The sequence below is a fragment of the Salvelinus namaycush genome, chromosome 20, assembly GCF_016432855.1.
Source record: "Salvelinus namaycush isolate Seneca chromosome 20, SaNama_1.0, whole genome shotgun sequence".
Classification (NCBI taxonomy): Eukaryota; Metazoa; Chordata; class Actinopteri; order Salmoniformes; family Salmonidae; genus Salvelinus; species Salvelinus namaycush.
This window is the reverse complement of record NC_052326.1, coordinates 53066557-53093066: the sequence shown is the minus strand read 5'-3', so window position 1 is coordinate 53093066 and position 26510 is coordinate 53066557. Positions and strand designations below refer to the sequence as shown.

Genomic DNA, 26510 nt, shown 5'->3' with positions numbered 1-26510 from the left:
GCTATGGAGCAGAGAAACGACAAATAAAGACTTGAACCAGATGAACATCCAAGGATACACACACACACACACACACACACACACACACACACACACACAAACAGAAACATGCACACACACACACGTGCGCATGCACACACACACACACTCCATTTTAATTGTGTCATTTAGTTTCCCCATTGTTGATAAGAAAGGCTGTAGCTACCTCATAACAAGTCACATATCACTAACTAGTGCCCTCTAGTGCAGGGGTCCAACAGGTCGACCGCGAGCTACCAGTAACACACTATGAGTAGTGCGCCAAACAATTTTGAAAATACACTGAACAAAATTTTTTAAACGCAACATGCAACAATGTCTAATATTTTGCTGTTACAGTTCATATCAGGAAATCAATCAATTGAAATAAATTCATTCGGCCTTAATCTATGGATTTCAGATGACTGGGCAAGGGTGCAGCCATGGGTGGGCCTGGGAGGACATAGGCCCACCCACTAGGGAGCCAGGCCCACCCAATGGGGAGCCAGGCCCACCCACTTGGGAGCCAGGCCCACCCACTTGGAAGCCAGTCATCCCCATTAACCCCACCCCCCCTCAGACGATCCTGCATGTGAAAAAGTTGGATGTGGAGGTCCTGGGCTGGCGTGGTTACAGGTGGTCTGCGGTTCTGAGGCCAGTTGGATGTACTGTAAAATTCTCTAAAACGATGTTGGAGGAGGCTTATGGTCGAGAAATTAACATTCAATTTTCTGGCAACATTTCTGGAGGACTTTACTGCAGACAGCATGCCAATTGCATGCTCCCTGAAAACTTGAAACATCTGTGGCATTGTGTTGTGTGACAAAACTGCACATTTTAGTTATTGTCCCCAGTACAAGGTGCACCTGTGTAATGATCATGCCATTTAATCAGCTTCTTGATATGCCACACCTGTCAGGTGGATTTGATTATCTTGGCAAAGGATAAAATGCTTACTAACAGGGATGTAAACAAATCTGTGCACAAAATAAGAGTGTAGATAGTTGTCATGATAATCGTAATGTGGGTTTCCCCACATTATTAATTAAATTTAACTGCAAAGTTGGCTTAACAGACAGAAGTATATCATGAGGAATATATCAATTGTATCTGCTATTTGCAAACTTTGCCATGAAATGAGCAGCAGCAGTACAGCACCATCACTAGACCGGCACATTAGACAACACATTCCTCACTCACTAGATGCCCAATTAAAAGGGCCAGATGCCCAATTAAAAGGGCCAGATGCCCAATTAAAAGGGCCAGATGCCAAATTAAAGGGCCAAATGCCCAATTAAAGGGCCAAATTAAAGGGCCAGATGCCCAACTAAAAAGGGCCAGATGCCCAACTAAAAGGGCCAGATGCCCAACTAAAAGGGCCAGACGCCCAATTAAAGGGCCAGACGCCCAATTAAAGGGCCAGACGCCCAATTAAAGGGCCAGATGCCCAATTAAAGGGCCAGATGCCCAATTAAAGGGCCAGATGCCCAATTAAAGGGCCAGACACCCAATTAAAGGGCCAGACGCCCAATTTGTTTGTTTTCTTCCAGACCTAAAAAAAAGGTCTTCTGATGTGATTTGACCTTTGACATGGACTTATTTTGTTTGTCTATGAACAATTGTAATTTTGAGAATGACAAACAAAACCAAATCTAAAACTTGGAAAAATAAAACTGAGAAAACATTTTGGGAAAATATAAAACAGAATTTGGGGAAAAATACGCCCCCCCTAACCATTATTTTACCAGGTATATTGACAGAAAACATACTGCACTACTTTCTTTGTACACTAATAGAACAGAAAGTAGTACACTAAGGACCAGTGAAAGAATGGACAACATAGTGTACAATAGAAAGTAGTGCACTAAGGACCAGTGAAAGAGTTGACAACATAGTGTACGATAGAAAGTAGTGCACTAAGGACCAGGGGAAGAGTTGCAGGGTAGAGGAGAAGATAAGAATGTTCCTATTTGAAAGCTGGAAGGAAATGTGTATCTTGAGACTGCACCCTAAAGAGTCTCACCAAGACTGGCTTGAACTACATGCCACCAGTGGTAGGTACCCTGCTTAGTTGCTATGCAGAGGGGAATCAAGACCTAACAAATGAGAATGGATGGAAGGACGGACGGAGGGAGGGAGGGACTCTGACTGGTACGAGCCACTCTGGATGAAATGATTTGGCTACATCTGACCAGAGAACTGAGAGACTCAAATCTTCAACCCAATTTTATCTTGGGTCCTTCATCCATCCTACTAATAGAAGTTTTCCGCTGCCACACTGCCAAGCCTAATTAGGTTTCAATGCGAGTCTTTGTGTGTTCGAATGGAGGGGTTTCAGGGAAACAGAGAGGGAAAGAGAAAAATAGAGTCCTGCTGCCTGGTTGCCATCGCTGGAGAGGAGGGGAGTAGAGCACCACCGGGGAAGTCTAGACAACAGGGATATCTTTCTCCATTTATCAGAGACAGGCTGATTTCACTGTAACAGATCGACTTGCCAGGACATTCAAGCGAACTGAACATGTTTCTTTCGTTCGGTATCTTTCCGAGTAGTTGAAAAGGAGATTCAGAAACAGTTTGTATCTAGTATTGTCGTGGGGCTGAAAACAACAAGAACCTCACAACAAAGTTAAATTGATTTGTATTCCTTGCAATCTAAAGAAGCACCGCAACAATTAAATATACTGAAGTACATTTTTTAAATGTATTTAACTACGCAAGTCAGTTAAGAAAAAAATATTATTTACAGCCTACCAGGGAACAGTGGGTTAACTGCCTTGTTCAGGAGCAGAATGACAGATTTTTACCTTGACAGCTCCGGGATTCGATTAAGCAATCGGTTACTGGCTCAATGCTCTAACCACTAGGCTACCTGCCGCCCCTACATGTTCTCAGAACCATCTAGAGGTTTCTATAGTCTACATGTTCTCAGAACCATCTAGAGTTTTCTATAGAGCCGACATGTTCTCTAGAGTTTTCTATAGAGCCTACATGTTCTCAGAATCATCTAGAGTTTTCTATAGAGCCTACATGTTCTTAGAACCATCTAGAGTTTTCTATAGAGCCTACATGTTCTCAGAATCATCTAGAGTTTTCTATAGAGCCTACATGTTCTCAGAATCATCTAGAGTTTTCTATAGAGCCTACATGTTCTCAGAATCATCTAGAGTTTTCTATAGAGCCTACATGTTCTCAGAATCATCTAGAGTTTTCTATAGAGCCGACATGTTCTCTAGAGTTTTCTATAGAGCCTACATGTTCTCAGAATCATCTAGAGTTTTCTATAGAGCCTACATGTTCTTAGAACCATCTAGAGTTTTCTATAGAGCCTACATGTTCTCAGAATCATCTAGAGTTTTCTATAGAGCCTACATGTTCTCAGAATCATCTAGAGTTTTCTATAGAGCCTACATGTTCTCAGAATCATCTAGAGTTTTCTATAGAGCCTACATGTTCTCAGAATCATCTAGAGTTTTCTATAGAGCCTACATGTTCTCTAGAGTTTTCTATGGAGCCTACATGTTCTCAGAATCATCTAGAGTTTTCTATAGAGCCTACATGTTCTCAGAATCATCTAGAGTTTTCTATAGAGCCTACATGTTCTCTAGAGTTTTCTATAGAGCCTACATGTTCTCTATAGTTTTCTATAGAGCCTACATGTTCTCTAGAGTTTTCTATAGAGCCTACATGTTCTCTAGAGTTTTCTATAGAGCCTACATGTTCTCAGAATCATCTAGAGGTTTCTATAGAGCCTACATGTTCTCAGAATCATCTAGTTTTCTATAGAGCCTACATGTTCTCAGAATCATCTAGAGTTTTCTATAGAGCCTACATGTTCTCAGAATCATCTAGAGTTTTCTATAGAGCCTACATGTTCTCTAGAGTTTTCTATAGAGCCTACATGTTCTCAGAATCATCTAGAGTTTTCTATAGAGCCTACATGTTCTCAGAATCATCTAGAGTTTTCTATAGAGCCTACATGTTCTCAGAATCATCTAGAGTTTTCTATAGAGCCTACATGTTCTCAGAATCATCTAGAGTTTTCTATAGAGCCTACATGTTCTCTAGAGTTTTCTATAGAGCCTACATGTTCTTAGAACCATCTAGAGTTTTCTATAGAGCCTACATGTTCTCAGAATCATCTAGAGTTTTCTATAGAGCCTACATGTTCTCAGAATCATCTAGAGTTTTCTATAGAGCCTACACGTTCTCTAGAGTTTTCTATAGAGCCTACATGTTCTCAGAATCATCTAGAGTTTTCTATAGAGCCTACATGTTCTCAGAATCATCTAGAGTTTTCTATAGAGCCTACATGTTCTTAGAATCATCTAGAGTTTTCTATAGAGCCTACATGTTCTCAGAATCATCTAGAGGTTTCTATAGAGCCTACATGTTCTCTAGAGTTTTCTATAGAGCCTAAATGTTCTCAGAATCATCTAGAGTTTTCTATAGAGCCTACATGTTCTCAGAATCATCTAGAGTTTTCTATAGAGCCTACATGTTCTCAGAATCATCTAGAGTTTTCTATAGAGCCTACATGTTCTCAGAATCATCTAGAGTTTTCTATAGAGCCTAAATGTTCTCAGAATCATCTAGAGTTTTCTATATAGCCTACATGTTCTCAGAATCATCTAGAGTTTTCTATAGAGCCTACATGTTCTCAGAATCATCTAGAGGTTTCTATAGAGCCTACATGTTCTCTAGAGTTTTCTATAGAGCCTACATGTTCTCAGAATCATCTAGAGTTTTCTATAGAGCCTACATGTTCTCAGAATCATCTAGAGTTTTCTATAGAGCCTACATGTTCTCAGAATCATCTAGAATTTTCTATAGAGCCTACATGTTCTCTAGAGTTTTCTATAGTCTACATGTTCTTAGAACCATCTAGAGTTTTCTATAGAGCCTACATGTTCTCTAGAGTTTTCTATAGTCTACATGTTCTTAGAACCATCTAGAGTTTTCTATAGAGCCTACATGTTCTCTAGAGTTTTCTATAGTCTACATGTTCTTAGAACCATCTAGAGTTTTCTATAGAGCCTACATGTTCTCTAGAGTTTTCTATAGTCTACATGTTCTTAGAACCATCTAGAGTTTTCTATAGAGCCGACATGTTCTCTAGAGTTTTCTATAGAGTCTACATGTTCTCAGAATCATCTAGAGTTTTCTATAGTCTACATGTTCTTAGAACCATCTAGAGTTTTCTATAGAGCCTACATGTTCTCAGAATCATCTAGAGTTTTCTATAGAGCCTAAATGTTCTCAGAATCATCTAGAGTTTTCTATAGAGCCTACATGTTCTCAGAATCATCTAGAGGTTTCTATAGAGCCTACATGTTCTCAGAATCATCTAGAGTTTTCTATAGAGCCTACATGTTCTCAGAATCATCTAGAGTTTTCTATAGAGCCTACATGTTCTCAGAATCATCTAGAGTTTTCTATAGAGCCTACATGTTCTCTAGAGTTTTCTATAGAGCCTACATGTTCTTAGAACCATCTAGAGTTTTCTATAGAGCCTACATGTTCTCTAGAGTTTTCTATAGTCGACATGTTCTTAGAACCATCTAGAGTTTTCTATAGAGCCTACATGTTCTCAGAATCATCTAGAGTTTTCTATAGTCTACATGTTCTTAGAACCATCTAGAGTTTTCTATAGAGCCTACATGTTCTCTAGAGTTTTCTATAGAGCCTACATGTTCTTAGAACCATCTAGAGTTTTCTATAGAGCCTACATGTTCTCTAGAGTTTTCTATAGTCGACATGTTCTTAGAACCATCTAGAGTTTTCTATAGAGCCTACATGTTCTCTAGAGTTTTCTATAGTCTACATGTTCTTAGAACCATCTAGAGTTTTCTATAGAGCCTACATGTTCTCTAGAGTTTTCTATAGTCTACATGTTCTTAGAACCATCTAGAGTTTTCTATAGAGCCTACATGTTCTCTAGAGTTTTCTATAGTCTACATGTTCTTAGAACCATCTAGAGTTTTCTATAGAGCCTACATGTTCTCTAGAGTTTTCTATAGTCTACATGTTCTTAGAACCATCTAGAGTTTTCTATAGAGCCTACATGTTCTCTAGAGTTTTCTATAGAGCCTACATGTTCTCTAGAGTTTTCTATAGAGCCTACATGTTCTTAGAACCATCTAGAGTTTTCTATAGAGCCTACATGTTCTCTAGAGTTTTCTATAGTCGACATGTTCTTAGAACCATCTAGAGTTTTCTATAGAGCCTACATGTTCTCAGAATCATCTAGAGTTTTCTATAGTCTACATGTTCTTAGAACCATCTAGAGTTTTCTATAGAGCCTACATGTTCTCTAGAGTTTTCTATAGAGCCTACATGTTCTTAGAACCATCTAGAGTTTTCTATAGAGCCTACATGTTCTCTAGAGTTTTCTATAGTCGACATGTTCTTAGAACCATCTAGAGTTTTCTATAGAGCCTACATGTTCTCTAGAGTTTTCTATAGTCTACATGTTCTTAGAACCATCTAGAGTTTTCTATAGAGCCTACATGTTCTCTAGAGTTTTCTATAGTCTACATGTTCTTAGAACCATCTAGAGTTTTCTATAGAGCCTACATGTTCTCTAGAGTTTTCTATAGTCTACATGTTCTTAGAACCATCTAGAGTTTTCTATAGAGCCTACATGTTCTCTAGAGTTTTCTATAGTCTACATGTTCTTAGAACCATCTAGAGTTTTCTATAGAGCCTACATGTTCTCTAGAGTTTTCTATAGAGCCTACATGTTCTCAGAATCATCTAGAGTTTTCTATAGAGCCTACATGTTCTCAGAATCATCTAGAGTTTTCTATAGAGCCTACATGTTCTCAGAATCATCTAGAGTTTTCTATAGAGCCTACATGTTCTCAGAATCATCTAGAGTTTTCTATAGAGCCTACATGTTCTCTAGAGTTTTCTATAGAGCATACATGTTCTTAGAACCATCTAGAGTTTTCTATAGAGCCTACATGTTCTCTAGAGTTTTCTATAGTCTACATGTTCTTAGAACCATCTAGAGTTTTCTATAGAGCCTACATGTTCTCAGAATCATCTAGTTTTCTATAGAGTCTACATGTTCTTAGAACCATCTAGAGTTTTCTATAGAGCCTACATGTTCTCTAGAGTTTTCTATAGTCTACATGTTCTTAGAACCATCTAGAGTTTTCTATAGAGCCTACATGTTCTCTAGAGTTTTCTATAGAGCCTACATGTTCTCAGAATCATTGTCACGCCCTGGCCTTAGTATTCTTTGTTTTCTTAATTATTTTAGTTAGGTCAGGGTGTGACATGGGGAATGTATGTGTTTTTTGTAGTGTCTAGGGTGGTTGTAAGGTTTAGGGGGTTTATTAGAGTAGTTGGGTTTATGTTTAGTATAGAAGTCTAGCTGTGTCTATGGTTGAGTGTAGGTATCTAGGAAAGTCTATGGTTGCCTGAATTGGGTCTCAATTAGAGACAGCTGGTTATTGTTGTCTCTGATTGGGAGCCATATTTAAGGCAACCATAGGCTTTAGCTGTTTGTGGGGAATTGTCTATGTCGAAGTGTTTTGTGTCAGCACTAATGTTTGTATAGCTTCACGGTCGTCTGTTTTGTTGGTTTGTTTTGTTTTTCCTTCTTTAAATAAAAAGAAGATGTACTTTCCACGCGCTGCGCCTTGGTCCTCTCTCAGTCCCTTTGACGATCGTGACAGAATTCCCCACCAATGCGGGATGAAGCAGCGTGAAAAGCGGCAACAGGAGCAGCGCAAGGAGGAATGGAAATGGGAGCGTAATATGGACTACACTACGTGGGAGGAGATCGACAGGTGGGCGATCGACCCAGGGCGAGTGCCGGAGCCAGCCTGGGATTCTCTGGCGCAGTGTGAGGAGGGATACCGGCGAATGGAGGCAGCACGAAGACGCGGTAGGAAGCCTGTGAGTCAGCCCAAAAAAATTCTTGGGGGGGGGCTTAGAGGTAGTGGGCCGAGGGCAGGTAGGAGACCTGCGCCCACTTCCCAGGCTAACCGTGGAGAGCGGGAGTACGGGCGAACACCGTGTTACGCAGTAGAGCGCACGGTGTCTCCTGTACGTGTTCATAGCCCGGTGCGGGTTATTCTACCTCCCCGCACTGGTAGGGCTAGATTGGGCATTGAGCCAGGTGTCATGAAGCCGGCTCAACGCGTCTGGTCTCCAGTGCGTCTCCTCGGGCCGGCATACATGGCACCAGCCTTACGCATGGTGTCCCCGGTTCGCCTACATAGCCCGGTGCGGGTTATTCCACCTCCCCGCACGGGTAGGGCGACGGGGAGCATTCAACCAGGTAAGGTTGGGCAGGCTCGGTGCTCAAGGGAACCAGTACGCCTGCACGGTCCGGTATTTCCGGCGCCACCTCCCCGCCCCAGTCCAGTTCCACCAGTGCCTACACCACGCACCAGGCTTCCAGTGTGTCTCCAGAGCCCTGTTCCTCCTCCACGCACTCGTCCTATGGTGCGTGTCCCCAGCCCGGTACCACCAGTTCCGGCACCACGCACTAGGCCTAATGTGCGTCCCCAGGGTCCAGTATGCCCTGTTCCTTCTCCCCGCACTAGCCTGAAGGTGCGTGTCCTTAGCCCGGTGCCTCCAGTTCCGGCACCACGCACCAGGCCTACAGTGCGCCTATTCCGGCCAGAGCCATCCGTCTGCCCAGTGCCATCTGAGCCATCCGTCTCCCCAGCGCCATCTGAGCCATCCGTCTCCCCAGCGCCATCTGAGCCATCCGTCTCCCCAGCGCCATCTGAGCCATCCGTCTCCCCAGCGCCATCTGAGCCATCCGTCTCCCCAGCGCCATCTGAGCCATCCGTCTGTCCCGAGCCATTAGAGCCGCCCGTCTGTCCTGAGCAGCCAGATCCGTCAGCCAGCCATGAGCAGCCAGATCCGTCAGCCAGCCATGAGCAGCCAGATCCGTCAGCCAGCCATGAGCAGCCAGATCCGTCAGCCAGCCATGAGCAGCCAGATCCGTCAGCCAGCCATGAGCAGCCAGATCCGTCAGCCAGCCATGAGCAGCCAGATCCGTCAGCCAGCCATGAGCAGCCAGATCCGTCAGCCAGCCATGAGCAGCCAGATCCGTCAGCCAGCCATGAGCAGCCAGATCCGTCAGCCAGCCATGAGCAGCCAGATCCGTCAGCCAGCCATGAGCAGCCAGATCCGTCAGCCAGCCATGAGCCGTCCAGCCAGGATCCGCCAGAGCCGTCCAGCCAAGATCCGCCAGAGCAGTCATCCAGCCAGGATCCGTCCCTCAGTCCGGAGCTGCCGTCCCTCAGTCCGGAGCTGCCCCTTATCCTGGTGCTGCCCCTTATCCTGGTGCTGCCCCTTATCCTGGTGCTGCCCCTTATCCTGGTGCTGCCCCTTATCCCGGTGCTGCCCCTTAGTCCGGTGCTGCCCCTTAGTCCGGTGCTGCCCCTTAGTCCGGTGCTGCCCCTTAGTCCGGTGCTGCCCCTTAATCCAGTGGGGTTAATGTGGAGGGTGGCCATTTGGAGGAGGCTACGTAAGCGGGTAGTGACTATGGTGGGGTGGGGACCACGACCAGTGCCGGAGCCGCCGCCGTGGACGGACGCCCACCCAGACCCTCCCCTAGACTATGTGCTGGGGCGCCCGGAGTTCGCACCTTAAGGGGGGGGTTATGTCACGCCCTGGCCTTAGTATTCTTTGTTTTCTTAATTATTTTAGTTAGGTCAGGGTGTGACATGGGGAATGTATGTGTTTTTTGTAGTGTCTAGGGTGGTTGTAAGGTTTAGGGGGTTTATTAGAGTAGTTGGGTTTATGTTTAGTATAGAAGTCTAGCTGTGTCTATGGTTGAGTGTAGGTATCTAGGAAAGTCTATGGTTGCCTGAATTGGGTCTCAATTAGAGACAGCTGGTTATTGTTGTCTCTGATTGGGAGCCATATTTAAGGCAACCATAGGCTTTAGCTGTTTGTGGGGAATTGTCTATGTCGAAGTGTTTTGTGTCAGCACTAATGTTTGTATAGCTTCACGGTCGTCTGTTTTGTTGGTTTGTTTTGTTTTTCCTTCTTTAAATAAAAAGAAGATGTACTTTCCACGCGCTGCGCCTTGGTCCTCTCTCAGTCCCTTTGACGATCGTGACAATCATCTAGAGTTTTCTATAGTCTACATGTTCTTAGAACCATCTAGAGTTTTCTATAGAGCCTACATGTTCTCAGAATCATCTAGAGTTTTCTATAGAGCCTACATGTTCTCAGAATCATCTAGAGTTTTCTATAGAGCCTACATGTTCTCAGAATCATCTAGAGTTTTCTATAGAGCCTACATGTTCTCAGAATCATCTAGAGTTTTCTATAGAGCCTACATGTTCTCAGAATCATCTAGAGTTTTCTATAGAGCCTACATGTTCTCTAGAGTTTTCTATAGAGCATACATGTTCTTAGAACCATCTAGAGTTTTCTATAGAGCCTACATGTTCTCTAGAGTTTTCTATAGAGCATACATGTTCTTAGAACCATCTAGAGTTTTCTATAGTGCCTACATGTTCTCAGAATCATCTAGAGTTTTCTATAGAGCCTACATGTTCTTAGAACCATCTAGAGTTTTCTATAGAGCCTACATGTTCTCTAGAGTTTTCTATAGTCTACATGTTCTTAGAACCATCTAGAGTTTTCTATAGAGCATACAGTTGAAGTCGGAAGTTTACATACACCTTAGCCAAATACATTTAAACTCAGTTTTTCACAATTCCTGACATTTAATTCTAGTAAAAATTCCCTGTCTTAGGTCAGTTAGGATCACCACTTTATTTTAAGAATGTGACATGTCAGAATAATAGTAGAGAGAAGGATTTATTTCAGCTTTTATTTCTTTCATCACATTCCCAGTGGGTCAGAAGTTTACAGAACTTTACACTCAGTTAGTATTTGGTAGCATTGCCTTTAAATTGTTTAACTTCGGTCAAACGTTTCGGGTAGCCTTCCACAACCTTCCCACAATAAGTTGGGTGAATTTTGGCCCATTCCTCCTGACAGAGCTGGTGTAACTGAGTCAGGTTTGTAGGTCTCGCACATGCTTTTTCAGTTCTGCCCCAAAACAATCTATAGGAATGAGGTCAGGGTTTTGTGATGGCCACTCCAATACCTTGACTTTGTTGTCCTTAAGACATTTTGCCACAACTTTGGAAGTATGCTTGGGGTCATTGTCCATTGGGAAGACCCATTTGCGACCAAGCTTTAACTTCCTGACTGATGTCTTGAGATGTTGCTTCAATATATCCACATAATTTTATTTCGCCATGATGCCATCTATTTTGTGAAGTGCACCAGTCCCTCTTGCAGAAAAGCATGCCTACAACATGATGCTGCCTCCCCCGTGCATCACGGTTACGATGGTGTTCTTCGGCTTGCAAGCCTCCCCCTTTTTCCCCCAAACATAACGATGGTCATTATGGCCAAACAGTTGTATTTTTGTTTCATCAGACCAGAGGACATTTCTCCAAAAAGTATGATCTTTGTCCCCATGTGCAGTTGCAAACCGTAGTCTACATGGGTAGTCTATATCCCCAATGGTGGAACAAACTCCCTCACGACGCCAGGTCAGCGGAGTCAATCACCACCTTCCGGAGACACCTGAAACCCCACCTCTTTAAGGAATACCTAGGATAGGATAAAGTAATCCTTCTAACCCCCCCCCCCCTTAAAAGATTTAGATGCACTATTGTAAAGTGGTTGTTCCACTGGATATCATAAGGTGAATGCACCAATTTGTAAGTCGCTCTGGATAAGAGCGTCTGCTAAATGACTTAAATGTAAATGTAAATGTAGTCTGGCTTTTTTATGGCGGTTTTGGAGCAGTGGCTTCTTCCTTGCTGAGCGGCCTTTGTCGATATAGGACCTCCAGCATCTGCACAAGGTCCTTTGCTGTTGTTCTGGGATTGATTTGAGACAGAACGCGTCTCCTTCCTGAGCGATATAGGACTCGTTTTACTGTGGATATAGATACTTTTGTACCGGTTTCCTCCAGCATCTTCACAAGGTCCTTTGCTGTTGTTCTGGGATTGATTTGAGACAGAACACATCTCCTTCCTGAGCGGTATGACGGCTGCGTGGTCCCATGGTGAACGTGGTACCTTCAGGCGTTTGCTCCCAAGGATGAACCAGACTTGTGGTCTGCAAATTTTTTTCTGAGGTCTTGGCTGTTTTATTTTGATTTTCCCATGATGTCAAGCAAAGAGGCACTGAGATTGAAGGTAGGCCTTGAAATCCTATCAGAAGCTTCAAAAGCCATGACATCATTTCTGGAATTTTCCAAGCTGTTTAAAGGCACAGTCAACTTAGTGTATGTATACTTCTGACCCACTGGAATTGTGATACAGTGAATTATAAGTGAAATAATCTGTCTGTAAGCAATTGTTGGAAAAATTACTTGTGTCATGCACAAAGTAGATGTCCTAACCGACTTGCCAAAACTATTGTTTGTTAATTGTGGAGTAGTTGAAAAATAAGTTAATGACTCCAACCTAAGAGTATTTAAACTTCCGACTTCAACTGTACATGTTCCTCAGAATCATCTAAATCAAATCAAATTTTACTGGTCACATACACGTGATTAACAGATGTTATTGCTGGTGTAGCAAAATGCTTGTGCTTCTAACTCTGACAGTGCAGTAACATCTAACAAGTAATATCTAACAAATTACACAACATATACCCAATACACACAAATCTAAGTAGGAATGAATTAAAACTATATACATATGGACAGGCAATGTCAGAGAGTAACAGACTAAGATAGAGTAGAATAGCATAGAAAACAGTATATACAGTGGGGCAAAAAAGTATTTAGTCAGCCACCAATTGTGCAAGTTCTCCCACTTAAAAAGATGAGAGGCCTGTCATTTTCATCATAGGTACACTTCAACTATGACAGACAAAATGAGAATTTTTTTCCCAGAAAATCACATTGTAGGATTTTTAATGAATTTATTTGCAAATTATGGTGGAAAATAAGTATTTGGTCACCTACAAACAAGCAAGATTTCTGGCTCTCACAGACCTGTAACTTCTTCTTTAAGAGGCTCCTCTGTCCTCCACTCGTTACCTGTATTAATGGCACCTGTTTGAACTTGTTATCAGTATAAAAGACACCTGTCCCCAACCTCAAACAGTCACACTCCAAACTCCACTATGGCCAAGACCAAAGAGCTGTCAAAGGACACCAGAAACAAAATTGTAGACCTGCACCAGGCTGGGAAGACTGAATCTGCAATAGGTAAGCAGCTTGGTTTGAAGAAATCAACTGTGGGAGCAATTATTAGGAAATGGAAGACATACAAGACCACTGATAATCTCCCTCGATCTGGGGCTCCACGCAAGATCTCACCCCGTGGGGTCAAAATGATCACAAGAACGGTGAGCAAAAATCCCAGAACCACACGGGGGGACCTAGTGAATGACCTGCAGAGAGCTGGGACCAAAGTAACAAAGGCTACCATCAGTAACACACTACGCCGCCAGGGACTCAAATCCTGCAGTGCCAGACGTGTCCCCCTGCTTAAGCCAGTACACGTCCAGGCCCGTCTGAAGTTTGCTAGAGAGCATTTGGATGATCCAGAAGAAGATTGGGAGAATGTCATATGGTCAGATGAAACCAAAACAGAACTTTTTGGTAAAAACTCAACTCGTCGTGTTTGGAGGACAAAGAATGCTGAGTTGCATCCAAAGAACACCATACCTACTGTGAAGCATGGGGGTGGAAACATCATGCTTTGGGGCTGTTTTTCTGCAAAGGGACCAGGACGACTGATCCGTGTAAAGGAAAGAATGAATGGGGCCATGTATCGTGAGATTTTGAGTGAAAACCTACTTCCATCAGCAAGGGCATTGAAGATGAAACGTGGCTGGGTCTTTCAGCATGACAATGATCCCAAACACACTGCCCGGGCAACGAAGGAGTGGCTTCGTAAGAAGCATTTCAAGGTCCTGGAGTGGCCTAGCCAGTCTCCAGATCTCAACCCCATAGAAAATCTTTGGAGGGAGTTGAAAGTCCGTGTGGCCCAGCAACAGCCCCAAAACATCACTGCTCTAGAGGAGATCGCATGGAGGAATGGGCCAAAATACCAGCAACAGTGTGTGAAAACCTTGTGAAGAATTACAGAAAACGTTTGACCTCTGTCATTGCCAACAAAGGGTATATAACAAAGTATTGAAATAAACTTTTGTTATTTACCAAATACTTATTTTCCACCATAATTTGCAAATAAATTCATTAAAAATCCTACAATGTGATTTTCTGGAAAAAAAAATCTCATTTTGTCTGTCATAGTTGAAGTGTACCTATGATGAACATTACAGGCCTCTCTCATCTTTTTAAGTGGGAGAACTTGCACAATTGGTGGCTGACTAAATACTTTTTTTCCCCACTGTACATATCAGATGAGTAATGCAAGATATGTAAACATTATTAAAGTGACTAGTATTCCATTCCTTAAAGTGGCCAGTGATTCCTAGTCTATGCCTATAGGCAGCAGCCTCTAATGTGCTAGTGATGGCAGTCTGATAGGCCTTGAGATAGAAGCTGTTTTTCAGTCTCTAGGTCCCAGCTTTGATGCACCTGTACTGACCTCGCCTTCTGGATGATAGCGGGGTGAACAGGCAGTGGCTTAGGTGGTTGATGTCCTTGATGATCTTTTTGGCATTCCTGTGACATTGGGTGCTGTAGGTGTCCTGGAGGGTGGGTAGTTTCCCCCGGTAATGCATTGGGCAGACCGCACCACCCTCTGGAGAGCCTTGCGGTTGTGGGCGGAGCAGTTGCCGTACCAATCGGTGATACAGCCCAACAGGATGCTTTCTGTAAAAATGTGTGAGGGTTTTAGGTGACAAGCCAAATTTCTTTAGCCTCCTGAGGTTGAAGAGGCTCTGTTGCGTCTTCTTCACCACACTGTCTGTGTGGGTGGTCCATTTCAGTTTGTCAATGATGTGTCAATGAGGAACTTGAATCTTTCCACCTTCTCCACTGCGGTACCGTCGATGTAGATAGGTGGGTGCACACTCTGCTGTTTCCTGTACACGATCATCTCCTTTGTTTTGTTGACGTTGAGTGAGAGGTTGTTTTCCAAGCACCACAGTACCAGAGCCCTCACCTCCTCCCTGTAGGCTGTCTAGTCATCGTTGGTAATCAAGCCTACTACTGTTATGTCGTCTGCAAACTTGATGATTGAGTTGGAGGCGTGCTTGGCTACGCAGTCATGGGTGAACCCATGTGGGGCCCCAGTGTTGAGGATCACAGAGTGGAGGTGATGTTCCTAGAGACTTCTATAGAGCCTATATGTTCTTAGAATCATCTAGACTTCTATATAGCCTACATGCTCTTAGAATCATCTAGACTTCTATAGAGCCTACATGTTCTAGAATCATCTAGACTTCTATAGAGCCTACATGTTCTAGAATCATCTAGACTTCTATAGAGCCTACATATTCTTAGAATCATCTAGACTTCTTTAGAGCCTACATGTTCTAGAATCATCTAGACTTCTATAGAGCCTACATGTTCTAGAATCATCTACACTTCTATAGAGCCTACATGTTCTAGAATCATCTTGACTTCTATAGAGCCTACATATTCTTAGAATCATCTAGACTTCTATAGAGCCTACATGTTCTAGAATCATCTAGACTTCGATCGAGTCTACATGCTCTTAGAATCATCTAGACTTCTATAGAGTCTACATGTTCTAGAATCATTTAGACTTCTATAGAGCCTACATGTTCTAGAATCATCTAGACTTTGATCGAGTCTACATGTTCTAGAATCATCTAGACTTCTATAGAGCCTAAATGCTCTTAGAATCATCTAGACTTCTATAGAGCCCTCTTAGAATCATCTAGAATTCTATAGAGCCTAAATGCTCTTAGAATCATCTATACTTCTATAGAGCCTACATGTTCTAGAATCATCTAGACTTCTATAGAGCCTACATGTTCTAGAATCATCTAGACTTCTATAGAGCCTACATGTTCTAGAATCATCTAGACTTCTATAGAGCCTACATATTCTTAGAATCATCTAGACTTCTATAGAGCCTACATGTTCTAGAATCATCTAGACTTCGATCGAGTCTACATGCTCTTAGAATCATCTAGACTTCTATAGAGCCTACATGTTCTAGAATCATCTAGACTTCTATAGTCTACATGTTCTAGAATCATCTAGACTTCTATAGAGTCTACATGTTCTAGAATCATCTAGACTTCTATAGAGCCTAAATGCTCTTAGAATCATCTAGACTTCTATAGAGCCCTCTTAGAATCATCTAGACTTCTATAGAGCCTAAATGCTCTTAGAATCATCTATACTTCTATAGAGCCTACATGTTCTAGAATCATCTAGACTTCTATAGAGCCTACATGTTCTAGAATCATCTAGACTTCTATAGAGCCTACATGTTCTAGAATCATCTAGACTTCTATAGAGCCTACATGCTCTTAGAATCATCTAGACTTCTATAGAGCCTACATGTTCTAGAATCATCTAGACTTCTATAGAGCCTACATGTTCTAGAATCATCTAGACTTCTATAGAGCCTACATGTTCAAGAATCATCTAGACTTCTATAGAGTCTACATGCTCTTAGAATCATCTAGACTTCTATAGAGCCTACATGTTCTAGAATCATTTAGACTTCTATAGAGCCTACATGTTCTAGAATAATCTAGACTTCTATAGAGCCGACATGTTCTTAGAATCATCTAGACTTCTATAGAGCCTACATGCTCTTAGAATCAGCTAGACTTCTATAGAGCCTACATGTTCTAGAATCAGCTAGACTTCTATAGAGCCTACATGTTCTAGAATCATCTAGACTTCTATAGAGTCTACATGCTCTTAGAATCAGATCAAATTGTATGACCAAGTTATGTAGAAATCCAGGTAATTGCAAAGGGTTCACCTACTTGCCACTGTACTACCATACCCGTCCAAAGGCACTTAAATATTTTGTCTTGCACATTCACCATATGAATGGCACACATACACAATCCATATCTGAACTGTCTCATGGATTAAAAATCCTTCTTTAACCCGTCTCCTCCCCTTCATCTACACTGAGGGATCATAGCTTTCACCTGGATTCACCTGGTCAGTCATGGAAAGAGCAGGTGTTCTTAATGTTTTGTATACTCAGTGTAGATATGACATGTTTAAATCAAATACTTGTGTTTATCACACGCAAGCAAGCAAGAATGTGTACACACACACACACACTCTATCAAGGATCTGTGATTTGACACCCTAAAAAGAATTAGACTACCATTAGACCAATCATAACCTAGACCTGACATCTGCTTGACGTTGGTTTTACTCTACAGCATTAGACTACCATTAGACCAACCATAACCTAGACCTGACATCTGCTTGACGTTGGTTTTACTCTACAGCATTAGACTACCATTAGACCAACCATAACCTAGACCTGACATCTGCTTGACGTTGGTTTTACTCTACAGCATTAGACTACCATTAGACCAACCATAACCTAGACCTGACATCTGCTTGACGTTGGTTTTACTCTACAGCATTAGACTACCATTAGACCAACCATAACCTAGACCTGACATCTGCTTGACGTTGGTTTTACTCTACAGCATTAGACTACCATTAGACCAACCATAACCTAGACCTGACATCTGCTTGACGTTGGTTTTACTCTACAGCATTAGACTACCATTAGACCAACCATAACCTAGACCTGACATCTGCTTGACGTTGGTTTTACTCTACAGCATTAGACTACCATTAGACCAACCATAACCTAGACCTGACATCTGCTTGACGTTGGTTTTACTCTACAGCATTAGACTACCATTAGACCAACCATAACCTAGACCTGACATCTGCTTGACGTTGGTTTTACTCTACAGCATTAGACTACCATTAGACCAACCATAACCTAGACCTGACATCTGCTTGACGTGAGAAATAATCCCTTTCTAGAGTAGATATTGTGGAGGAAATGAACGGCTGTACCCCGCCCTGTGTGTGTCTCTTCTAAAAGTGCTTAGTGTTAACATTCTTTTAGCCCAGCTGTCAGGGTCGATTTTCCCATATGCACAAAGGGCTCAAGGGTTGGTGTTTGGTACTAGGGCCATGCGTTTGACAGGGCAGAAAGGATCCTGTGGACTACACCCACAGCCCGGGAGACTCAGATAGCTATCATGGGACTAGGCAGCACAATGCTGGAATAAGTGCTGGGTTCATGCATTTCAAACAGTTGGCATGTTTCACAATCAACCCTCGACCGGTTTGGACCAGTTTCTGTGGGGTGGCCACCCTGGGACCAGTGTCTGTGGGGGTGGCCACCCTGGGACCAGTGTCTGTGGGGGTGGCCACCCTGGGACCAGTGTCTGTGGGGGTGGCCACCCTGGGACCAGTGTCTGTGGGGGTGGCCACCCTGGGACCAGTGTCTGTGGGGGTGGCCACCCTGGGACCAGTGTCTGTGGGGGTGGCCACCCTGGGACCAGTGTCTGTGGGGGTGGCCACCCTGGGACCAGTGTCTGTGGGGGTGGCCACCCTGGGACCAGTGTCTGTGGGGGTGGCCACCCTGGGACCAGTGTCTGTGGGGGTGGCCACCCTGGGACCAGTGTCTGTGGGGGTGGCCACCCTGGGACCAGTGTCTGTGGGGGTGGCCACCCTGGGACCAGTGTCTGTGGGGTGGCCACCCTGGGACCAGTGTCTGTGGGGGTGGCCACCCTGGGACCAGTGTCTGTGGGGTGGCCACCCTGGGACCAGTTTCTGTGGGGTGGCCACCCTGGGACCAGTTTCTGTGGGGTGGCCACCCTGGGACCAGTTTCTGTGGGGTGGCCACCCTGGGACCAGTTTCTGTGGGGTGGCCACCCTGGGACCAGTGTCTGTGGGGTGGCCACCCTGGGACCAGTGTCTGTGGGGTGGCCACCCTGGGACCAGTGTCTGTGGGGGTGGCCACCCTGGGACCAGTGTCTGTGGGGTGGCCACCCTGGGACCAGTTTCTGTGGGGTGGCCACCCTGGGACCAGTGTCTGTGGGGTGGCCACCCTGGGACCAGTTTCTGTGGGGTGGCCACCCTGGGACCAGTTTCTGTGGGGTGGCCACCCTGGGACCAGTGTCTGTGGGGTGGCCACCCTGGGACCAGTGTCTGTGGGGTGGCCACCCTGGGACCAGTGTCTGTGGGGGTGGCTGTGGCCCTCGTGGAAAGACATGGACAGATAAATAGTTACCTAGTTAGTTCCTACAAGCTATGTCCTTACTACAGGAATGTTTCTCACGTGTTCAAAATGGGTAAAAATGCCATAGAATTACATTTTAGAATTGAACAGGCCCCTCCACCACCACACACACACACACACACACACACACACACACACACACACACACACACACACACACACACACACACACACACACACACACACACACACACACACACACACACACACACACACACACACACACACACACACACCTTAGTGTTGCTGGTGTAGTCCGTCTTCAACAGGACCTTCATCTGAAACACCCGGCCCACCACAGCAGACGAGTCGGGGAATCCTGACACTCCTCCTGCTCCTACTTCAGCCTGATAGACTGCAGCCGCCACCGCTGCCTCCACCTCCTGGAAGTCTGACAGTATGGACGAGTGCATGGAGGCCTCCAGCTCCCCGGGTCCATCCAGCAGCATGTCCCCCATTACCTCCACCTGTCCCTGGACCATGGCTACCAGGAGAGCCAGTAGTAGTACCGCACTGGTTCTCCTCCCCAGACCAGGCATCGCCGCTCCAGCCTCCTCCGCCGGTCGACATTCTCCTCTCTGTTTATTGCACATTCTGTGTCTTTTGTTAACTCTCTCTCTCTCACAAAGGAGGAAACCCACTGGAGAGGACAAGCATGCACCCCCAACCCCACACCGATGGACAAAGCTGATCCTCCCTGAGCCCACCTCCGCTTTTCTTTTCAATAAGGGCTCTTTCTCTCTCTGAGAGTCCCCTCTCCTTTTGTTTAGTGTTTTTCTCCTTTTCCTTTCTCCTGTTTCCCCTGTTCTTTTGTCAGAGCCACTTCAGTGGTTTGTAGATCCCATTGTCAGGTCAGCCTTTGAGACCTGTAGGAAGAGAAGAAACAGGGATTCACTAGGACATGCTTTAAATACCAACATACTTAAAACTGATAGACTGTTCAATATTTACAATCATCAACTTAAAATCTATCTATCTATCTATCTATCTATCTCACACTCTTTTTCCTCACCATCTCTCTCTCTCCCCCTTTCTCTCTTTGAATTCCCCAAACCATAACTGCCAGAACAGCCCTATCATCCACTCTGCAGGGAGCAGCCACTCCAAAGGCAGCAAGGCCCGGGCCCCTGCCTCCTGCCGACTGACTAGTGACACGGGGTCAGGCCACAATACTAGCCCAGCTGAACTGGAGCCTTTCTTGGGAGTGCTGAGATGAATGCACGCATCCTCCATTGTCTGGGGCCTGGCTGGGAAGCTGAACTCACAGTTGTTATTCATGCAGGTCTTTTCATGGCAGAAGAGAGACAGAGCTACAGAGAGGAGGAGCTACAGAGCTACAGAGAGGAAGAGCTACAGAGCTACAGAGAGGAAGAGCTACAGAGCTACAGAGAGGAAGAGCTACAGAGCTACAGAGCTACAGAGAGGAAGAGCTACAGAGCTACAGAGAGGAAGAGAGGCGGTGTAAAGAAGGCTAGAGGGTGTGTGCGTCTGTGTGTAGGGGAGGGGGGGGGGGGGGGGGGGGGGGGAAGCGCCACATCTGTATATAATACAGTTACTGATTTCCCTAGAGAGAGAGAGAGAGAGAGAGAGAGAGAGCGATAGAGAGAGAGCGATAGAGAGAGAGCGATAGAGAGAGAGAGATAGAGAGAGAGCGATAGAGAGAGAGCGATAGAGAGAGAGCGATAGAGAGAGCGAGAGAGAGCGAGAGAGAGCGAGAGAGAGCGAGAGAGAGCGAGAGAGAGCGAGAGAGAGCGAGAGAGAGAGAGAGAGAGAGAGAGAGAGAGAGAGAGAGAGAGAGAGAGAGAGAGAGAGAGAGAGAGAACCTGGAGAAGAGTCCCCTAAGCAAGCTGGTCCTGGGGCTCTTCACAAACAGACCTCACAGAGCTCCAGGACAGCAACACAATTAGACCCAACCAAATCATGAGAAAAGAAAAAGATAATTACTTGACACATTGAAAAGAATTAACAAAAAAAACGGAGCAAACTAGAATGCTATTTGGCCCTAAACAGAGAGTACACAGCGGCAGAATACCTGACCACTGTGACTGACCCAAACTTAAAGAAAGCGTTGACTATGTACAGACTCAGTGAGCATAACCTTGCTATTGAGAAAGGCCGCCTTAGCCTGTCTTCTCTTGAAAGTCAGGTCTGCCTATGTGATCACTGCCCACAAAATGAGGTGGAAACTGAGCTGCACTTCCTAACCTCCTGCCAAATGTATGACCATATTAGAGACACATATTTCCCTCAGATTACACAGAGAATTTGAAAACAAATCAAACATTGATAAACTCCCATAGCTGTTAGGCGAAATACCGCAGCGTGCAAATCACAGCAGCAAGAGTTGTGACCTGTTGCCACAAGAAAAGGGAAACCAGTGAAGAACAAACACCATTGTAAATACAACCCATATTTATGCTTATTGATTTTCCTTTCCATACACTACAAGACCAAGAGTATGTGGACACTTGCTCGTATAACATCTCATTCCAAAATCATGGGCATTATTATGGCGCTTTCCACTAGATGTTGGAGCATTGCTGTGGGGACTTGCTTCCATTCAGCCACAAGAGCATTAACGAGGTAGAGCACTGATGTTGGGCGATTAGGCCTGGGTCACAGTCGGCATTTCAATTCATCCCAAAGGTGTTCGATGGAGTTGACCTCAGGGCTCTGTGCAGGCCAGTCAAGTTCTTCCACACTGATTTCGACAAACCATTTCTATATAGACCTTGCTTTGTGCTCGGGGGCATTGTCATGTTGAAACAGGAAAGGGCCTTCCCCAAACTGTTGCCACAAAGTTGGAAGCACATAATTGTCTTGAATGTTATTGTATGCTGTAGCGTTAAGATTTCCCTTCACTGGAACTTAGGGGCTTAGTCCGAATCATGAAAAACAGCCCCAGACCATTATTCCTCCTCCACCAAACTTTACAGTTGGCACTATGCATTGGGGCAGGTGGCGTTCTCATGGCATCCACCAAACCCAGATTCGTCCGTCGGACTTCCAGATGGTGAAGCGTGATTGATCACTCAAGAGAACACGTTTCCACTGCTCCAGAGTCTTGGCATTGCGCATGGTGATCTTAGGCTTGTGTGCAGCTGATCGGCCATGAAAACCCATTTCATGAAGCACTCGACAAAAAGTTCTGGTGCTCACTTTACTTCCAGAGGCAGTTTGGAACTCAGAAGTGAGTGTTGCAACTAAGAACGGACGATTTTACGCGCTTCAGCACTTGGTGGTCCCATTCGGTGAGCTTGTGTGGCCTACCACTTCGTGGCTGAGCCGTTATTGCTCCTCAACGTTTCCACTTCACAATAACAGCACTTACTGTTGACCGGGGAAACTCTAGCAGGGCAGAAATTTGACAAAGAGGAAGGGAGAGGGGAGGGTGGGAGAGGGGTAGAATGGGAGGGAGAGGGGTAGAATGGGAGGGAGAGGGGAGGGTGGTAGAAAAGGCAAGGAGGGAGGGAAGGAGGAAGGGAGAGGGGTGGACAGGATGGGAGCGGGGTTGGGAGGGAGGGAGGGAGGGAGGGAGGGAACAATAGGAGAGGAGAAAGGAGAGAGGTTAGAGAGAGGGACAGATGCTCTAGGAGGTAGATCACTCCCCAGAGGAGAGGAGAGGAGAAAGGAGAGAGGTTAGAGAGAGGGACAGACGCTCTATCACTCCCCAGAGGAGAGGAGAAAGGAGAGAGGTTAGAGAGAGGGACAGATGCTCTAGGAGGTAGATCACTCCCCAGAGGAGAGGAGAAAGGAGAGAGGTTAGAGAGAGGGACAGATGCTCTAGGAGGTAGATCACTCCCCAGAGGAGAGGAGAAAGGAGAGAGGTTAGAGAGAGGGACATATGCTCTAGGAGGTAGATCACTCCCCAGAGGAGAGGAGAAAGGAGAGAGGTTAGAGAGAGGGACAGATGCTCTAGAGGGTTGATCACTCCCCAGAGGAGAGGAGAAAGGAGAAAGGTTAGAGAGAGGGACAGATGCTCTAGGAGATAGATCACTCCCCAGAGGAGAGGAGAAAGGAGAGAGGTTAGAGAGAGGGACATATGCTCTAGGAGGTAGATCACTCCCCAGAGGAGAGGAGAAAGGAGAGAGGTTAGAGAGAGGGACAGATGCTCTAGGAGGTAGATCACTCCCCAGAGGAGAGGAGAAAGGTTAGAGAGAGGGACAGATGCTCTAGAGGGTTGATCACTCCCCAGAGGAGAGGAGAAAGGAGAAAGGTTAGAGAGAGGGACAGATGCTCTAGGAGGTAGATCACTCCCCAGAGGAGAGGAGAAAGGAGAGAGGTTAGAGAGAGGGACAGATGCTCTAGGAGGTAGATCACTCCCCAGAGGAGAGGAGAAAGGAGAGAGGTTAGAGAGAGGGACAGATGCTCTAGAGGGTTGATCACTCCCCAGAGGAGAGGAGAAAGGAGAAAGGTTAGAGAGAGGGACAGATGCTCTAGGAGGTAGATCACTCCCCAGAGGAGAGGAGAAAGGAGAGAGGTTAGAGAGAGGGACAGATGCTCTAGGAGGTAGATCACTCCCCAGAGGAGAGGAGAAAGGAGAGAGGTTAGAGAGAGGGACATATGCTCTAGGAGGTAGATCACTCCCCAGAGGAGAGGAGAAAGGAGAGAGGTTAGAGAGAGGGACAGATGCTCTAGGAGGTAGATCACTCCCCAGAGGAGAGGAGAAAGGAGAGAGGTTAGAGAGAGGGACAGATGCTCTAGGAGGTAGATCACTCCCCAGAGGAGAGGAGAAAGGAGAGAGGTTAGAGAGAGGGACAGATGCTCTAGGAGGTTGATCACTCCCCAGAGGAGAGGAGAAAGGAGAGAGGTTAGAGAGAGGGACAGATGCTCTAGGAGATAGATCACTCCCCAGAGGAGAGGAGAAAGGAGAGAGGTTAGAGAGAGGGACAGATGCTCTAGGAGGTAGATCACTCCCCAGAGGAGAGGAGAAAGGAGAGAGGTTAGAGAGAGGGACATATGCTCTAGGAGGTAGATCACTCCCCAGAGGAGAGGAGAAAGGAGAGAGGTTAGAGAGAGGGACAGACGCTCTAGGAGGTAGATCACTCCCCAGAGGAGAGGAGAAAGGAGAGAGGTTAGAGAGAGGGACAGATGCTCTAGGAGGTTGATCACTCCCCAGAGGAGAGGAGAAAGGAGAGAGGTTAGAGAGAGGGACAGATGCTCTAGGAGATAGATCACTCCCCAGAGGAGAGGAGAAAGGAGAGAGGTTAGAGAGAGGGACAGATGCTCTAGGAGGTAGATCACTCCCCAGAGGAGAGGAGAAAGGAGAGAGGTTAGAGAGAGGGACAGATGCTCTAGGAGGTAGATCACTCCCCAGAGGAGAGGAGAAAGGAGAAAGGTTAGAGAGAGGGACAGATGCTCTAGGAGGTAGATCACTCCCCAGAGGAGAGGAGAAAGGAGAGAGGTTAGAGAGAGGGACAGATGCTCTAGGAGGTAGATCACTCCCCAGAGGAGAGGAGAAAGGAGAGAGGTTAGAGAGAGGGACAGATGCTCTAGGAGGTAGATCACTCCCCAGAGGAGAGGAGAAAGGAGAGAGGTTAGAGAGAGGGACAGATGCTCTAGGAGGTAGATCACTCCCCAGAGGAGAGGAGAAAGTGATTCAGGTTAAACCTAACTGGAGACCTTTCTAAACAACACTAGACTACCCTGTTGTTTCATCAGCACTGTTTACCAGTTCACTACATGTAGCCACGTTTTCTAAGCTAATCAACGGACTGCAAATATTACATTTTACATCAGGTCAAAAACAGTGCAGACCTCAAGAAAATACCAGCAGAAAAAAAAACATTATTTTAGGTAGAAAGTGATAAATACTACTAATGAATAATAATACCTATTATCAAAGAAAACAACCAAAAATAAGTAGCCTTTTCTGTCGCTGAAAAATACAAGATGGCTGCAGTGAAAACTTTTGCCCCACCCCCCCCATTATTGAGGTGGAACCTAGGCCTTGAAGTTGGAACTATACAGCATTCCACATTCAGAATCCCCTGGCTGACCCGTATCACCTGTCATTGTTGACTGACAAGCAGGCTACGGTGGTCATTAAGGTACAAACGCTTTCTCCTCATTCAGAAAGTCCATCCCAAATCACACACTACTCCCGATATAGTGCACTACTTTTGACAAGGGCCCTATAGGGAAGTAGGGCTCTGGTTAGAAGTAGTGCACTATATAGTGAGCCATTTGGGACCCAGACCAGAACGCTTCTCCTCTCCGGGTAGACTGGCCGATAGATAAAGACTTCCTTTCAGCACTCGGAGAAGTGAGGAGGGCTATTCAGAGGGTAAAAGGTCCGTCCTCACATCGCTGCACTCCTCTCTTGATCAGCCGACCCGTCACCGAGACACCCCTGAGACCGTGTCGTCTAAGATCGGCAAGAAAAGACCCAGTCAGTCCCTCAGAGAAGCATCGATGATCACCCTCCTCCCCAAAACGTTCAAAATGTTTCAAAGGCTGCATCTGAAATTGCAACCTCATTCCCTTTGGGCGGCAGGTAGCCTAGTGGTTAGAGTGTAGAGGCGGCAGGTAGCCTAGTGGTTAGAGTGTAGAGGCAGCAGGTAGCCTAGTGGTTAGATTGTAGAGGCAGCAGGTAGCCTAGTGGTTAGAGTGTAGAGGCGGCAGGTAGCCTAGTGGTTAGAGTGTAGAGGCGGCAGGTAGCCTAGTGGTTAGAGTGTAGAGGTGGCAGGTAGCCTTGTGGTTAGAGTGTAGAGGCAGCAGGTAGCCTAGTGGTTAGAGTGTAGAGGCAGCAGGTAGCCTTGTGGTTAGAGTGTAGAGGCGGCAGGTAGCCTTACATTTAACATTTAAGTCATTTAGCAGACGCTCTTATCCAGAGCGACTTACAAATTGGAAAGTTCATACATATTCATCCTGGTCCCCCCGTGGGGAATGAACACACAACCCTGGCGTTGCAAGCGCCATGCTCTACCAACTGAGCCACACGGGACCACAACACAGCCTAGTGGTTAGAGTGTAGAGGCGGCAGGTAGCCTAGTGGTTAGAGTGTAGAGGCGGCAGGTAGCCTTGTGGTTAGAGTGTAGAGGCAGCAGGTAGCCTAGTGGTTAGAGTGTAGAGGCGGCAGGTAGCCTAGTGGTTAGAGTGTAGAGGCAGCAGGTAGCCTAGTGGTTAGAGTGTAGAGGCGGCAGGTAGCCTTGTGGTTAGAGTGTAGAGGCAGCAGGTAGCCTAGTGGTTAGAGTGTAGAGGCGGCAGGTAGCCTAGTGGTTAGAGTGTAGAGGCAGCAGGTAGCCTAGTGGTTAGAGTGTAGAGGCGGCAGGTAGCCTAGTG

General features: G+C 45.5%; 1 protein-coding gene across 2 annotated transcripts in view; it reads right to left on the bottom strand.

Annotated features, from left to right (window-relative positions):
* The window catches only part of LOC120065502 (dystroglycan-like), an 86006-nt gene that overhangs the window by 12858 nt on the left and 46638 nt on the right, over nt 1-26510 (bottom strand). Inside the window, exons 1-2 of one of the 2 annotated variants that reach the window (XM_039016557.1) lie at nt 20239-20578; nt 19463-20092 (exon numbers count right to left, since the gene is read on the bottom strand). In XM_039016557.1, the coding sequence (XP_038872485.1) occupies nt 19463-19819 (357 nt within the window). In that variant the 5' untranslated portion in view covers nt 19820-20092; nt 20239-20578. Of the gene's footprint in view, nt 1-19462; nt 20093-20238; nt 20579-26510 lie in introns of those variants that run through there. The other variant, XM_039016556.1, reaches the window with a different exon arrangement.